A 15,339-nucleotide genomic window follows, 5' to 3' on the forward strand; every position below is an offset into this window, starting at 1 on the left:
TGTCCTCGCTCAGGCTAACATCCCCAATATCGTGGCACTGGTTATAGTTAGTCAGCTATGTTGACGGGTCACATCATCTGCATGCCTGACACAAGATTCCCAAAACAAGCTCTCTGATCCGAGCTTCGTCACGGAGAGTGGTTACCAGGGCAGAGGAATCAGGGACGTCCTCAAAGCCTCCCAGAAAAAATGAAACATCCCCACTGATTTGTGGAAATCTCTCGCTTGACACCAACCAAACTGGAGAAGAAGCATCTGCGAAGGTTCCAATCATTTTGAACATCTCTGACAGACGCAGGTGGAGGCTAAGCATGAACAGTGGAAGGAGCGTACCTAAATCTGAGCATCCCACCCGCCCGATCAAAAACTACCTCCCCCACACCTGTGACAGAGTGTGCAGATTCAGCATTGGAGTTTTTAGTCACTTCAGGACCCACAACTCCAGAGTGGGAACGTCTCAGTTAAATTTTCCTCTGACCTCCCTTGTCCCAAGAAAGCAACCCCAGACTATCGAGCCTTGCCTCATGACTAGAATTCTCCAGCCCTAACAACATCCTTGTAAATCTTCCCTACATGCTCTCCAGTGCAATCCACATCCTTCCTGTGATGTGGGTGACCAGAACTGTGAGCAGTACTCTAGCTGAAGCCTAGCTAATGTTTTATACAGTTCAAGCATAACAATCCTGTTCATATATTCTATGCCTCAGCTAAAGAAAGTGTTATATATGCCTTCTTAACTACCTTTCCTACATCTGCTTCTACCTTCAGCAATTTGTTGACATGCACTACAAGATTCCTCTGATCCTCTACACTTCTCAGTATCCTACAAAATCCCACCTCAGTATTCCCTTGCCTTGTTTGCCTTCTCCAAATGCACTACCTCACACGTCTCCGAGTGAATTCCATTTGCCACTCTTTTGCCCATATCACAGGTCCCATTGATATCTTCCTGCAATCCACAGATTTCTTCCTCAGTATCAACCACACAGCCAATTTTCTTACCATCTGCAAACTTCTTAATAAACCCTAATTGCAGAACCCCACTGGAAACAGCCCTGAAGTCGCTAAAACACGTGTGGACTATTATCCTTTGATTTTTGCCACACGGCCAATTCTGGATCCAATTTGTTACTTTCCCTTGGATCCCATGGGCTTTTAATTTTCCGTCCAGTCCTGCCATGTGGAACCTCGTTAAAAGCCTTGCTAAAATACATGCAGACTATACCAAACACACTTCCCTCATTGGCCCTCCTTGATACCTCTTTAGAAAATTCAACTACATTAGTCAGATATAATCTTCCCTTAACAAGTCCATTCTGACCATCCTGATTAATCGACGTCTTTCTAAATGACAATTAATACTGTTCCTGAGAATTTTCCAATAGTTTGTCCACCGCCAAGGTTAGACCAACTAATCTATAATTGCTCAGTCTATTTCTTTTTCCCTTTTTAAACAATGGCATGTTAGCAGTCCTCCAGTCTCCTGACACCACATCTTTAGCCAGAGAGGATTGGAAAATGATTGTCAGAGCTTCGCTTTATCCTTGCTTACTTCTCTTAGTAGCCTGGGATATGTTTCATCTGGGCCTGGAGAATTATCTGCTTTTGAAGATGCTTAACCATTTCATATTTCCTCTATGTTCATTCTCCAATATTTCACACTCCTCCTCAACTAAGATATCTATATCATCCCCTCTCTTTAGAGATGATGGGAACAATGTAATAAGAACCACACCCACATTTTCTGCCTCCACACATAAAAGTTACCTTTTTAGTTTCTAATTGGCTCTACTCTTTCCTTGGTAATCCTCTTACTCATTTTGTATTTATAAAACATCTTTGGGTTTTCCTTGACTTTACTTGCCAATATTTTTCATGCCCCCTCTTTGCTTCCCTAATTTTCTTTTAAATGTCACCCCTGTACATTCTATACTCCTCTAGGCTTTCTGCAGTATTGACTACTTGGTATCTGACATAAGCTTCCCTTTTTGCTTTATTCTATCCTGCATGCTCCTTGGCATCCAGGGAGTTCTAGATTTAGGAGTTCCACCATTTTTCTTTATGGCAGATATTTATTCTGAACCCTCATTATCTCCTTCTAAAATGCCTGCCACTACCACCGACTTAGATTCAAGCAACTATTTTCAGTCTAATTTTGCAAAATCACATCTCAGCTTATTAAAAGTGGTCTTTCCCCAGTTGAGAACCTTTACTGCTGGTCTACCTTTGTCCTTTTCCATAATTATGCTGAATTTCTAATTGAATTATGATCACTTTCTACTTAGGCAGTCCCTCAGGATCGAAATGACTTGCTCCCACTCCAGATTGATGGGCGCTGAAATGGCTGGTAAGATCTGTAAACTGTGCCACATGTGGGTTTGGTGGTGCTTGAAGGTAGATGGATTGTTTGGAGTGTGCATTCCCTCAACCATCTTGTCTTCACCCCTGCACACACCCGACGAAGACTCTCATGTGTTTGGTGCCTTCCTGAATGGGTTGTCTCCATTTTAGTTGGTCACAATCCAGTGTCTCCCATGAGTCGATGGGTACATTTGACCTCTTCAGGGATGCTTTGGGGACATCCCTAAAGGATTTCCTCTGTCTCCTGGGGAGTCCATGACAGAGTTCAGAGTAGAACATTTGCTTCGCGATTCTGGTGTCAAGCATACAAATGACATGTCACACCCTAGCAGAGTTTGTTTTGAGTGATTAGCACCTCGATGTTGGGAAAGTTGGCTTGAGACAGGACGCTGCTGTTGGACCGCCTTTCTTGCCACCAGATTTGGAGGTTCTTGCAGAGGCACTATGTTCTCCAGTGCTTTGAGGCGCTGGCTGTAGGTCATCCAAGTCTCTGAAGTCCACAGGAGCATAGGGATTACTGCTGTCCAGTAAACCATGATCTTCATCTAGGATTTCAGATCTTGGTCCTCAAATACACTTTTCCTCAGTCGGCCAAAGGCTGAGCTAGGACAGTGGAGGCGATGATGAATTTCATCATCAATGTTTGCCTTCATTGAGAAGGGACTCCCAGATATGGAAAAAGGCTCACAAGCTAAATGTAACAGGATTCTGATCACTACCACCAAATTGCTCTCCCACTGATAGCTCTTGGACCTGCCCAGCTTTATCCTCTAAAACCAAGTCCAGAACTGCCCCATTTCTCATTGGGCTGGCTAAAAGATGTTCCCCTGAATAATAGTTAAGAATTTTTTGCCATCTATGCCTTTTATCCTGATTCCAGTTAATGTTAGGTTAGTTGAAATTCCCTACCATTACTACCCAATTGTTTTTGCAGTAGCCAGAAATTTCCTTCATATTTGCTCTTCTATCTTCCTCTAACTGTTGGAAATGTGCAAGCATTAAGAACATCGTTAAGAATCACTGGAGTTGAATAGCTTGCTGACTTTTGCTGTCTGGGTTCACAAATTGGCGAATAGTCATTTCAGGGAAATATTGCAGCTGATCAGAAACCACGGAGCTATACTTCAACAAAGAACCAATATCTTTCACAACCTAAGAAGGGCTATGCGGTATACAAAGACAGGTTGCGAATGTATGTATGTAAATACAGGAAGTGTGGTGAACAAGGCTGGTGAGCTACAAGTGCAAATAGCCACGTGGAAATATGATGTGGTGACAATAATGGAAATGTGACTTAAAAATAATGAGGAATTGGTGGTTAATATTAAAGGATACAAAGTGTTTGGTAAAGGTAGGGAAGAAGAAAAAGGGAGGTGGGTGGTGGTACTAATTAGGGAAGACATCTTCGTGTTGGAAAGAATGTCCTTGAGGGGCAAGGACAGAATCCATTTGGTTAGAGTTGAGAAGCAAAAGGGGTATGGGAAGGCACCAAACACATCGAGAGGCTTCATCTGGAACATGCAGAGGTGAAGCTGAGCACACAAACCTCCAAACAACACATCTACCCAAGCCTTCAATCACCATCTACTCACATGTGGCAGAGTCTGCAGATCACGCGTTAGACCTCTCCAAACAGTGAGAGAGGTGGGGGAGAAAAGAGGTAGGGAAATCACAGGGATGTGCAAGAACTATTGAGTAGTAATATTGGGGGGCTTTAATTAATGAACTATTGTGTGTAGAGAACACAAAACTTGCACCTATTGTGAATTGTGACAAAATAGTGTAGGAGGACATAAATACAATAGGAATAAAGACTTGGGTAAGATGTAGAGCAAAGGGTTAACATGAGAAGCAAACATGATGCTGATGTAATAATGGCATCAGATCACATGACTGAAAAATAAGAGAGATCTGGATAGAGGATAAGCTCCAACTTTGTGTAGAAGTCCAAATGTGTAAATACTTGCTGTAAATAAAGAGTAACGGTTTTGAGAAAGTACAGACTCAAGCAGCATACTTTGGGAGAATAGACAATCCCCGAAACCCTTGTCTGGACCCCAACCACACAATGAAACATGGTGGCAGCAAGTAAAAGAACCCAGCAGACCTTAAATAGAACATACAGGGCTGGCAAGAAAAAAAGACCCTGATGAAGAAGGAAAAGTTACAAGCTCTATAACCACCCAGGAGAAGAGCACTCACACTGAGGAATATCCTTGACCTTGAAAGAGATCAGAATGAGATCAGGGAAAATGGCCACGGCACCTCAGAGACTAACCCTGTGAAGTCTGAGACTTTGGGGGGAGATATAGAAGGATGTAAATATGATAAAGATAAAGAATTGCTGGGAGATGTAGAATAAAGGGTTAACATCAGGAGCATTCATGATGCTGATGTAATAATGACGTCAGATCACATGACTGAGAAGAACGAGCGATTTGGAAGGAGGAGACATTCGAATCTCATGTAGAGGTCCAAATGCATAAATAGACTCAGACATTTACAGCACAGAAGGAGGCCATTTGGCCCATCATGTCTGCACTGATCAACAAAGACCTGACTATGCTAATCCCATTTTCCAGCGCTTGGCCCATAGCGCTGGAGGCAATGGCAACGCCAGTGAATACCTAAACACGTCTTAAATGTTATGAGAGTTGCTGTAAATAAAGAATAGTGGTTTTGATAAACGACAGACTTGAGCAGCATACTTTGGGAGAACAGATAATCCCCAAAACCCTCATCTAGACCCTGTCCACACAACGAAACAGAGAGCGATTGACATCAAGGGGACAAAGATAGGCTGGTGGAATGGATGGACATACGCCAGATGAAATTTAATGCAGAGATATGTGTGCAGTGATATATTTTGGTAGGAAGAATGAGGAGAGGCATATAAACTAAAGGATACAATTCTAAATGGAGTGCAGGAGCAGAGGGACCTGGGAGTATATGGGCACAAATTGTTTACAACGTCAGGACAGCTGCATGTGGCCTGGTGATCTGCTCCCTTTTCTGCACCACTGAAAATTGCCAATGATGGGAATGGGGGCAGGAATCCATTAATCAAGTGGAAAGTTGAATAAAGTCTACAGGATCCTGGATTTTATAGAGGCAGAGGGCCAAATTTTCCCGTCCCAATACAGTACTGGATCACTTTGGACAGGCTTTAAAAATGGCAGGCAGGACTTGATTAATGGATTCCTGCCCCCATTCCCATTGTTGGCAATTTTCAGTGCCATGGTTTGCAGTCTGGAACTGTGTGAAAGGTAAGTTCAAAATGAGTGCTAACTTCACATGTCATAATGGAATGCTGTATCGTAAGTTATATATGCTTTTTTAAAAAGTGAGTGATGATGGGACTTTGTTTCGAAAAGGTGACCACTAAATAATGCATTTGCCAGGTTGCTACTTCTAACACCTGGCGTGCTGTCAAGGCAATGAACAGCATTGTGAAAGTAGAAAAGTATTAAGATGCATTAAAGTACATTATCTGCTGAATATAATGCTATTCTGCATCGTACAATAGTGAAATCCAAAAAGTGATGGTGTGAAATAGTCCGAGAGCTTTGTTTTTTTTTCTTTGAGTTTAAACTCAGCCATCTGTTCTGACAGCTTCAAAGCCTTGACAGATGGCTGGACTTCTGGATGTCTTCTGTATTCAGCTCAGAAGGACTTTTTGACACAGTTGTTCAGTATAATCCCATTGATGCATGAATGCTTGGCTGAGATTCAAACCTATTAATGGATTCAGTTTAGCAGGGATTATTCAAACAGTTGTGCAGCGGAATCTCATTATGAATGCTTGACTGACTTCCAAAGCCATTAATGGATGTTGGTCAGCAGAGGCTGTTGATACAGCTGTGAAGGGGAATGTGAGCTTGGTTATTTTGACAGGTTTATCAGCTTTTAATGGGGTTATGTTTTATTAAGTTGGTATGCAAGTAATGCTTGTTTATTCTGACAGATTTATGAGCGGCTAAAGTGGATATCCAGGTAATATTTGTTTATTTTTACTGATTAATGAGCTTCTCAAAGACTTCCCAATGTTATTATAGGGCTTGACAGTTATGTTTATAATGGTTACTGGGCGAGGGGCTACTGTGTGTGGGGGAGGTGATGGGGTATTGAGGGTTATGGGGCCTTGCACTCATCTCTAGAACTGGGCTGATGTCTCAGTGAATGGGGACGGGCCTTTTAGCCAGCGGCCTTGGCATCAACCTACCTCAGTCTCCACCTCAGGACAGCTGTCAGAGGAGGCAGGCCAGACTCCAGCTCATGCACAACTCCCTGTAATGAAAGTAGCATGGGCGGGCACTGCTGGTTAGGAAGCTAATCGCAATGTTGTGAAATCTCCCAACTCCCACCTCCAAGATATAAATCTGACCCCTAGAGTACAAAAGCAAAGAGCCTTAATAAAACACTGGTTAGGCCTCAACTGGAGTATTGCACCCAATTCTGGGCACCACACTTCTTGAAGTATGTAAAGACATTGGAGAAGGTGCAGAAAAGATTTCCAAGAAAGGTTTAAGGAATGAGAGACTTCAGTTACGTGGATAAATTGGCAAAACTAGGACTATTCTCCTTAGAGAGGATTGAGAGGAGATTTGATAGAGATGTTCAAAATTGTGAAGGTAGAGACAGAGTAGATGGGGAGAAACTGTTTGCATTGGCAGAAAGGTCGAGAGCTAGAGGACACCAATTTAAGGCAATTGGCAAAAGAACCAGAGGAAACATGAGAAAAACGTTCCTAAGCAGTGAAAGGTTAGGATCTGGAATGCATCGTGTGAGAGTGTGGTGGTGACAGATTCAATCGTGGCTTTCAAAGGTGAATTGGATAATTATATGAAAAAAATTCAGGGCTATGGGGAAAGGCAGGGAGGTGAGGCTAATGGAGTTCCTTTTGCAGAGAGCTGGCATGGACACAACAGGCCAAATGGCCTCCCTCTATGCTGTAACTAATTTATGATTTTATGATGTTCGAGTAAAGGGAAAGGAGGGGGTGGAATTTCTGAAATGTGCTCAGGAAAACTTCCTTGCCCAATAGGTCCAACCACAAAGGAGGCATGGCTGGATCAGCATTGGGGAATGAGGTGGGCTAAGTGGACTGAGGGTCTGAGGAAAAATACTTGGGTAAGAGTGACCATTGTGTCATAAAGTTTAACTTAGTAATGGAGAAGAGGAACAAACAATGTAAAGTAGAACTAAATTGAAAGAAGATGAACTTTAATGAGATGAGAGGGGATCTAAGTAGGGTAAAATGGAACCAATGTTTGACAGGAAATTCCGTAATGGAACAATGGAAGAAATATTTCAGATACAGGCTATGTATATTCCAACAAGAGGGAAGGTAGGGGAGTCAAAGCCAAGACTTGGACATCAGGGGAGATAGAGAATATAATGAAACAAAAAGATGATGTATGATGTACATAAGATGAATTCTTTCAGGCAAAAAGCAAGCCAAATACACTAAGTTGAGAGGGGAAGTGAAGCAGAAAATAACACTGTCAAAGAGAGAATGAGAAGAGAGTGGCAGTTTGATATAAAAGGGCACCCAAAAATCTTCTATTGGCATGTAAAAGAGCAGGTAGTAAGAGGCGAGTTGGGGCTTATTAGGGACAAAGGTGATATTTGCTTAGAGGGACAGAACAAGATTAGAATACTTAATAAGTACTTTGCTTCAATGTTTACTAAGGTAGATGATGCTGACAAAATCTCAGCAGAAGCAGAATTGGTAGATGTAAAAGATGGGGTGAAAATTGATACGCATGATGTACTGGAAAGGCCGGCTACGCTTAAGAGTGGATAAGTTATCCGGTCTGGATGCCTTACCTCCCAGGTTACTAAGGGAAGTGGAGGTGGAGACAGTGGAGGGTCTTGACATAAACTTCTAATCTTCCTTAGACATGGTGGAGATGAGAGATGGATTATAATATGGCAAATGTGACATTTTTGTTCAAAAAAGGGTGTAATGACATTTCTAAGAACTACAGGCCAGTCAGTTTAGCATCAGTGGTGCGTAAGATTTTAGAAACAATATGGGGAAAAAATTAGCAGGCACTTGGAAAAATTTCAGTTAATTAAAGAGAGCCAGCATTGATTTGTAAAAGGCCAATCATGTTTGACTTACCTAATTTAATTTTTTGATTAAGTAACAGAGGAGATTGATGCAAGGAATGCAACGTATGTTGTCTATATGGATTTTAAGAAAGCATTTGACAAAATACCACATAAAAGGCTGGTTAACAAAATTCAGGCTCATGGAACAGGAGGGTCCAGTGTTGGCCTGGATAAGAATCTGGCTAAAGGACAGAAAACAGCGAGTTGTGGTAAATGGTTGGTTTTCAGACTGGAGGATATAGGCAGCAGTTTTTACAAAATACAGCAGGGAGTGTTTGACAACAAAGATCTCCGCAAGGCCCAGTGCACAGAGCAGCTGTGGTCACCACACTCCTGTGCTGCAGTGAGACCTGAACTGTGTAGCAGTGACACGTAAGGATACTAGAGAAATTCCAGCAGCAATGCCTCTGCAGCATCTTCTGGATTCAATGGGAGGACCGTTGAACAAATGCTGATGTCCTCTTGAAGCCAGCTACACAAGCATTCAGGCAAAAACAACTTCCATGGACTGGACACTGTGTCTGAATGGCTGAAAAGCGTCTCCCCCTCCAGGTCCTGTTTTCTTAACTGTCAAATGGGTGATGTTCCAGGGGAAGACAAAGGAAATTTTTTGAAGACATGTTTGAAACATGGCAACATTATCATTAATGGCTGGGAGTAGCTTGCTACCAATCATTCAAAATGTCCATCAAGCTAAAATGCTTTGAGTCACAACGTCTTAATGAGGAGGCAAAGCAGTGGCACAGAAGGAAAGAAAAGGAGCAAATCCTGCATTCAGGGTCCCACTACCCCAGGGGACATCCTGTCCCCATGCCCCAAGATCCGTGGGTCGAGCAGCGGCCTATTCAGTCACATGACCCAAGCCAGAAAAACCACAACCCTAAGTAAAAGTCATCATCAAATCAAGGGACAGCCGATGATGGTAGACAGTAATGTTCCAAGGGTCAGTGTGAGGACTACTGCTTTTTTGATATATATAAATAATTTGGATATTGGAATATAGAATAAAATTCCAAAATTTGCCAACGATACAAAACTTGAGTGTGTGGCAATTGAAGGTGGACCAATTAACTGCAACAGGACATAGATAAGCTAGCAGAATGAATAGGCAAGTGGCAGATGAAATCTAATGGAGGGAAGTGTGAGGCAATTCATTTTGGCAGAATTGATAGGGAGATGCAATATATACTTAATGGCACAGTTCTAAAGAACGTACAGGAACAAGAGGGTTCAGGTGCATAGATATTTGAAGGTGGCAGGACATACTGAGAGAGTAGTTAGCACAAGCAAAAGGGATCCTGAACTTCATAAATAGAGGTATTGAGTACAAAAGCAGGGAAGTTATGTTGAACCTTTATAAATCTCTGGATAGACCACAACTAGAGTGTTGCATCCAGCTCTGATCACCTCAATTTAGCGGTCTTTGAAAGGGTGCAGGATAGATTTACCAGAATAGTTTCAGGGATGAGGGAATTTAGCTATAAGGTTAGGGTGGAGAAGCTGGGGTTGTTTTCCTTGGAGTAAAGGAGGTTGAGCGGAGATCTGTGAAGGTATGCAAGATAATGAAAAGGTTTAGATAATGTGGTCAGAGAAAATATGTTTCCATTATTCGATCACAGAAGACAAATGGGCCAGATTTAAGGTTTTGGGCAAGGCATACAGGGGCAACATGAAGGAGAAATATTTTTACACAGTGAGTGGTAATGACCTGGAACACACTGCCTACAAAGGTGGTGGAATTGTACATGATCAATGATTTCAAAAGGAAATTAGCTAGGCACTTGAGGGAAATAAACTTTCAGGGCTATGGCGATAGAGCAGAGGAGTGGAATTTGCTGAATTACTTTACAGAGCTAGCATGGATTTGATGGGCTGAATGGTCTCCTCCTTTGTCATTATAACTATGACTAGAGGGGAAAAGATAAGAAAACTGAAGTTTTTTAAGTGAAAAGTAGCCATTATACAGTTTTTTTTGGAAGCTTCCTCAAGCACTTGCCATTAAAACAGGATCATTTAGGGTCTGTTTGATGTATTAGTAAATCTTGGTATAGTGTGCACCTAAGTTCATGAGTCATTTATAAACTGGGGTAAATGTAAACGTCATTAAATTCTTATTTCATCTAAAGGAGGTCATGGTAACACTCTGCAAAGGCTTTTTACTTAATCTCTTTTGTTAATTTGATAATGTGTTGAATAGGATGGTAAAACAAAGACTTGCTGCTGGCTCATTTTTTCACAATTACTAGCTTTTCCTCTGCTGTTCAACCAAACTTTTAGAACATTAACAAACAGGGAACAAAGTTCAAATCTTACACATACAGAAATTGTCCCTCATCTTCTCTACATATATGTTCAGCAATAAATGCACAGATTTTCTAAGTATCAATTTTATAAACAAAAGTGCACAGTTAGACAGAGCCAAGGAATGGGTCCTATATTCATTTCCTTGACTGCAGAATAGTCTGGTGGCTAAAGAAAGACAGAAACCTAAAAAAGGAATTAAGTTTGAAATTATTCATCTTCAGAACTCTGAACTTAATTTCAATTTAAAAACAATAACTGTGTTCAGTTCTGTTGGTAAATGCACTATTCAGCATAGAGCTACCAGCAAAATCTGTGGTTCAATTCTCAATCTATGCTGAGTTAATTCATCTCTGGAGAGGCTGTAAGGTTGTTACAATTGGCCTTAATGTTCCTCAGTTGAAGGAAGAAAACACTGGTCTGGAATTTGCAGTAGCAGTGACATCAAAAATGTCAACATTCACCGTCATTACTATGTGAAATTGACAACAAATTCTGCCATTTGCAAATGCATGGTTAAATGTGAAATCCAGAAGCTGTATCACAGGATTCATGCTCTGTTAGAAAGGTGTGCTATTTCAGTTTGCAGATGAAATCATCAGAAATCAAAGATGTGTCATGAACTTCGACTATTTACAAACTATCCTTGCTGGAAACACCAATGACAACATTTAGCCTTGTTCAATCAGGAGTAACTGAGGTTTTAAAGGCATACTAAGTCATAGCTATTGCTAAACAACCTCTTAGGCCCTGAAAAACTGATTTTAAAAATGCTAATCTCATTCCCTCAGAAGAGCATTTAAAAAATTCATTTTTAATAAAATATTTTTTCAAAGTTTTTGTTCTGATATTTATGCATTTATCGCAACAGCATGTGTATGTCTCAATCTTTATTTCACTTTTTGTATGATGATTTTAATGCGATTTATATTCTCTGCTTTATACTTGTTGCTTTGCTGTCTGTGAGAATTCTTCCATCTGATTAGCTGATCAGCCTGCCTAGTGCCTGTTCTGTTGATGGAGGCCACAGTTCCCCCTTAGAAGATACCGAATTAAAACTGACATTGAAAAACAAGAAGCCTACATTGCAGAGCCCTCTAAATCTGTTGTGGGCAGCTTTTTCAAGGTGAGTGGCAAACTATGTCCCTTCCCTGTCCCTTCAATGCTGACCACAAAATCCAGGCCAATAGTCACGCTTCCCATACTTGATTATCATGCAGTAATCAGTCCTGTAGTATGTGGATGCTAAATGAGAACAGGATTGGACTCAGCTACAAGACCCCCTAACAGCCTGTCACCAATTACTGTCTGCTCTGCCCGAGAATTCTCTCTTGGCTGAGGTACTGAAAAGTGCCTACGGGATTGTACTCCATATTTGGGAGATCGAGAGAAATAGCAAAGCTTACACTGATTAAAAAATGCAGTCATGTGCAAAACCTAATGAACATATTTGCCCAAATGTTGATTCTAAGACAATTATAAAAGAGTTAGAGGTCAGTTTCACAATGCATTCACAGTGTCATTGAATGAACTACGATGCTTAGCTCAGGTAAATGTGTCAAGTTACTTACTAAACTGGTATAGATTTTCCCAGGACTTGGACTCTGGTACAGAAGTAATGGTCAGTACAGGGCAAGGGTTACCTCCTAAAGTTTCACAGATCGAATCTTGCCGAAAGTAAATCTGTTGAGGATCATGTAGTGCCTCCAGCTTTTGAATGTGCATCTTTATTTAAAAAAAAAGAACATGCTTAGAATTAGACCATAAGACATAGGAGCAGAAATTAGGCCATTCGGCCCATCAAGTCTGCTCCGCCATTCAATCATGGCTGATAAGTTTCTCAACCCCATTCTCCCGCCTTCTCCCCATAACCTTTGATCCCCTTACCAATCAAGAACCTATCTATCTCGGTCTTATATACACTCAATGACCTGGCCCCCACAGCCTTCTGTGGCAATGAATTCCATAGATTCACCACTCTCTGGCTGAAGAAGTTTCTCCTCATCTCTGTTCTAAAAGGTCTTCCCTTTACTCTGAGGCTGTGCTCTCGGGTCCTAGTCTCTCCTACTAATGGAAACATCTTCCCCACGTCCACTCTATCCAGGCCTTTCAGTATTCTGTAAGTTTCAATCAGAGCCCCCCTCATCCTTCTAAACTCCATCAAGTATAGACCCAGAGTCCTCAAACGTTCCTCGTATGTTAAGCCTTTCATTCCTGTTATTCATGGATACTATATTTATATTCTGAAATTTATCTTTTTATTGGTGACTTTATTGCTATTAAGATTCAAAATGATTGTTTGTGGATAGTTGTGAAGATCACAATTCGGTCATTCTACTGCATAAAGACCCCAAACAATTTCAGAACGGGTCACGTGTATGGTAAAATGTCTGCCTAGGCTGCTTTGATCCAGAAGTCTAACCTGTGACTTACGTTGGATGACCACAAAATAAAACATTGCTCATTAAAAAGATGGACTTGCATTTATATAGTCATAATTACAGCTCATCCCAAATAATTTTGCAGCCAATTAAGTACATTTGAAGTATAGTTATTAGTGTAACATAAAAAAAAATCACAGACCTGTGGGCCATAAAAGGTGCAGTTTATGTAACAGAAACTATGGAAAATTTCTGCAAGCTCAACCTCACACCATATATTTTACTATTATTTCATTTCCTATATTATTTATGAGTCTTTGATATGTATCAATCAACCTATGGATAACTCTGTTATCTATCTTAGGCTGCCTCATAAAAGGAGAATTTATGGCACATGTTAATGTGGTGCATTAGCCTGTTACTAACATGAAGCATGGAGTACTAGGATCAGGATCTGTGCTTCCAATTCAGAGAAAATTACTGATCCCCACTGTGTGTGTGAGATGTAAACCAGACTGCTTGGTGGCAAAGATCTTCAATCCACAAAATGCACCAGTCACCTGTATTTGAAATTTACAAACCTTGTGTTCTTTTGGAGAGGTTCAATGTGGTGACAGCATTTGATATGGGTTCAGTATAACTGAATTATAATAAGTACAACTTATTATAAACTGGGGGAAAATGCTGAAAATGCCTGACAATCTTCTCTGGTCTATTACGTTTGTGTCACACACTCTGATGTGCTTATAGCCTTCAGGTGCATATGCTCCAAGTGGAAAATTTTTAAAGAGATAAGTGTGATTAGAATGGATCATGATCCAGTATCCAGCTATTGGACCAGCTTATGTATGAAGGATTTTTTTAAAAAACAAAAGTACACAAATACAGACAAACACATAAAATAACAAAACTTCAAATCATTAAGATTAGAAAGTTTAAGGATATCATTTAACTCAAATAAATGCCCATTTACTGGAAAAATATATGCTTGAACCAGATCCCATTGGAAATGAATGAATATTGTGCGTTGGATCAAATAATTGTCATTTGAAAAATGCATGTTTATTTAGACAACAACATAACTACTTTTGAAGGAGTATTAAGCCAAATAAAATTTAAAGGAAGTAAAAGTTCTTTTTGGGTGAGCTATTCATTTTGATTACCACGGCTTTGTAAAAGCTTTTTTAAAATAATTACACTTGCAATAAAATGGAAATCATGGGCTGAATTTTCGCCATCGGTGAGCAGGGGGCGGGGCCCACTCGCCAACACATAAAATGACGCGGGATGACGTCAGGGGGTACCTCTGACGTCATCCCGCCCCATTTAAATTTTCAGGAATGCAGGCCCACAGCAAAATCAGCTGCTGGCCCGCCGACCTGTCAATAGCCAATTGAGGCCATTGACAGGATCATTGAAACAATTAAAGGATCTGCCCGTCCAACCTTAAGGTTGGCGGGCAGGCCAGGAGCCCCGGCGGGCAATAGAAAAAACATGAAACCTCATCTACCGGCGGGATGAGGTTTCATGTAGGGATTTAAAAAGTTTAATAAAGTTTTAGTGTAATTTATGAACGTGTCCCATCTCATGTGACATTAACTGGCCCGCCCACGTAAAATGGCGGCGGGGCCCGCTTCTCTGGCGGGGATCGGCTCCCCGCCCGCCGGAGATTGGGTTGGGCCCGCCCACCCGGCAGGCAGAAAATTCTGCCCCATCAGTTGCATTATTTATAGAAATTAGCTAGAAATGTTACTATGATCCAAGACCAGAAGAAATAAACAGTGCAACTTAATTCATTTCATCATTTGTTAATCATAAGCTAGGTTATTTTAACAAAACAGAAATTCCACTTCCCTCCAATATGATTTAAAAATCAAATTAGGACTTGAGTGCAGTCAATTATCTGACAATACTTAAAAGGCACCAAACCTTTAAAAATATAAAAGTTAAGAATCTCAATTGTAATAGATCTTTCAACAAAACACAGTTCAAAATACAAGCTCGATGATGAAGCAATTAGCTTAATGTAAATGCAGTCTGAAAATCTAACTGAAACCAAAAGGAATTACTTCTAACATCCTGCTGAGGTTTCATGATACATCATCTTAAATAGAAATTAGAGTAAAATGAAGAGGCTTGAGTTCAGCCAACCACATACTACATAATATGCAAATAATGG

General features: G+C 40.8%; 1 protein-coding gene across 9 annotated transcripts in view; it reads right to left on the minus strand.

Moving 5' to 3' along the window:
* The window catches only part of agtpbp1 (ATP/GTP binding carboxypeptidase 1), a 360,842-nt gene that overhangs the window by 101,635 nt on the left and 243,868 nt on the right, over positions 1–15,339 (minus strand). For 8 of the 9 annotated variants that reach the window (XM_078568039.1, XM_078568001.1, XM_078568055.1 and 5 more), the window contains one exon: positions 12,351–12,504. In XM_078568039.1, coding sequence (XP_078424165.1) covers positions 12,351–12,504 — 154 coding nt within the window. The remainder of the gene's footprint in view (positions 1–12,350; positions 12,505–15,339) is intronic. The other variant, XM_078568065.1, reaches the window with a different exon arrangement.

This window comes from Cetorhinus maximus, chromosome 2, assembly GCF_964194155.1.
Source record: "Cetorhinus maximus chromosome 2, sCetMax3.hap1.1, whole genome shotgun sequence".
NCBI lineage: Eukaryota > Metazoa > Chordata > Chondrichthyes > Lamniformes > Cetorhinidae > Cetorhinus > Cetorhinus maximus.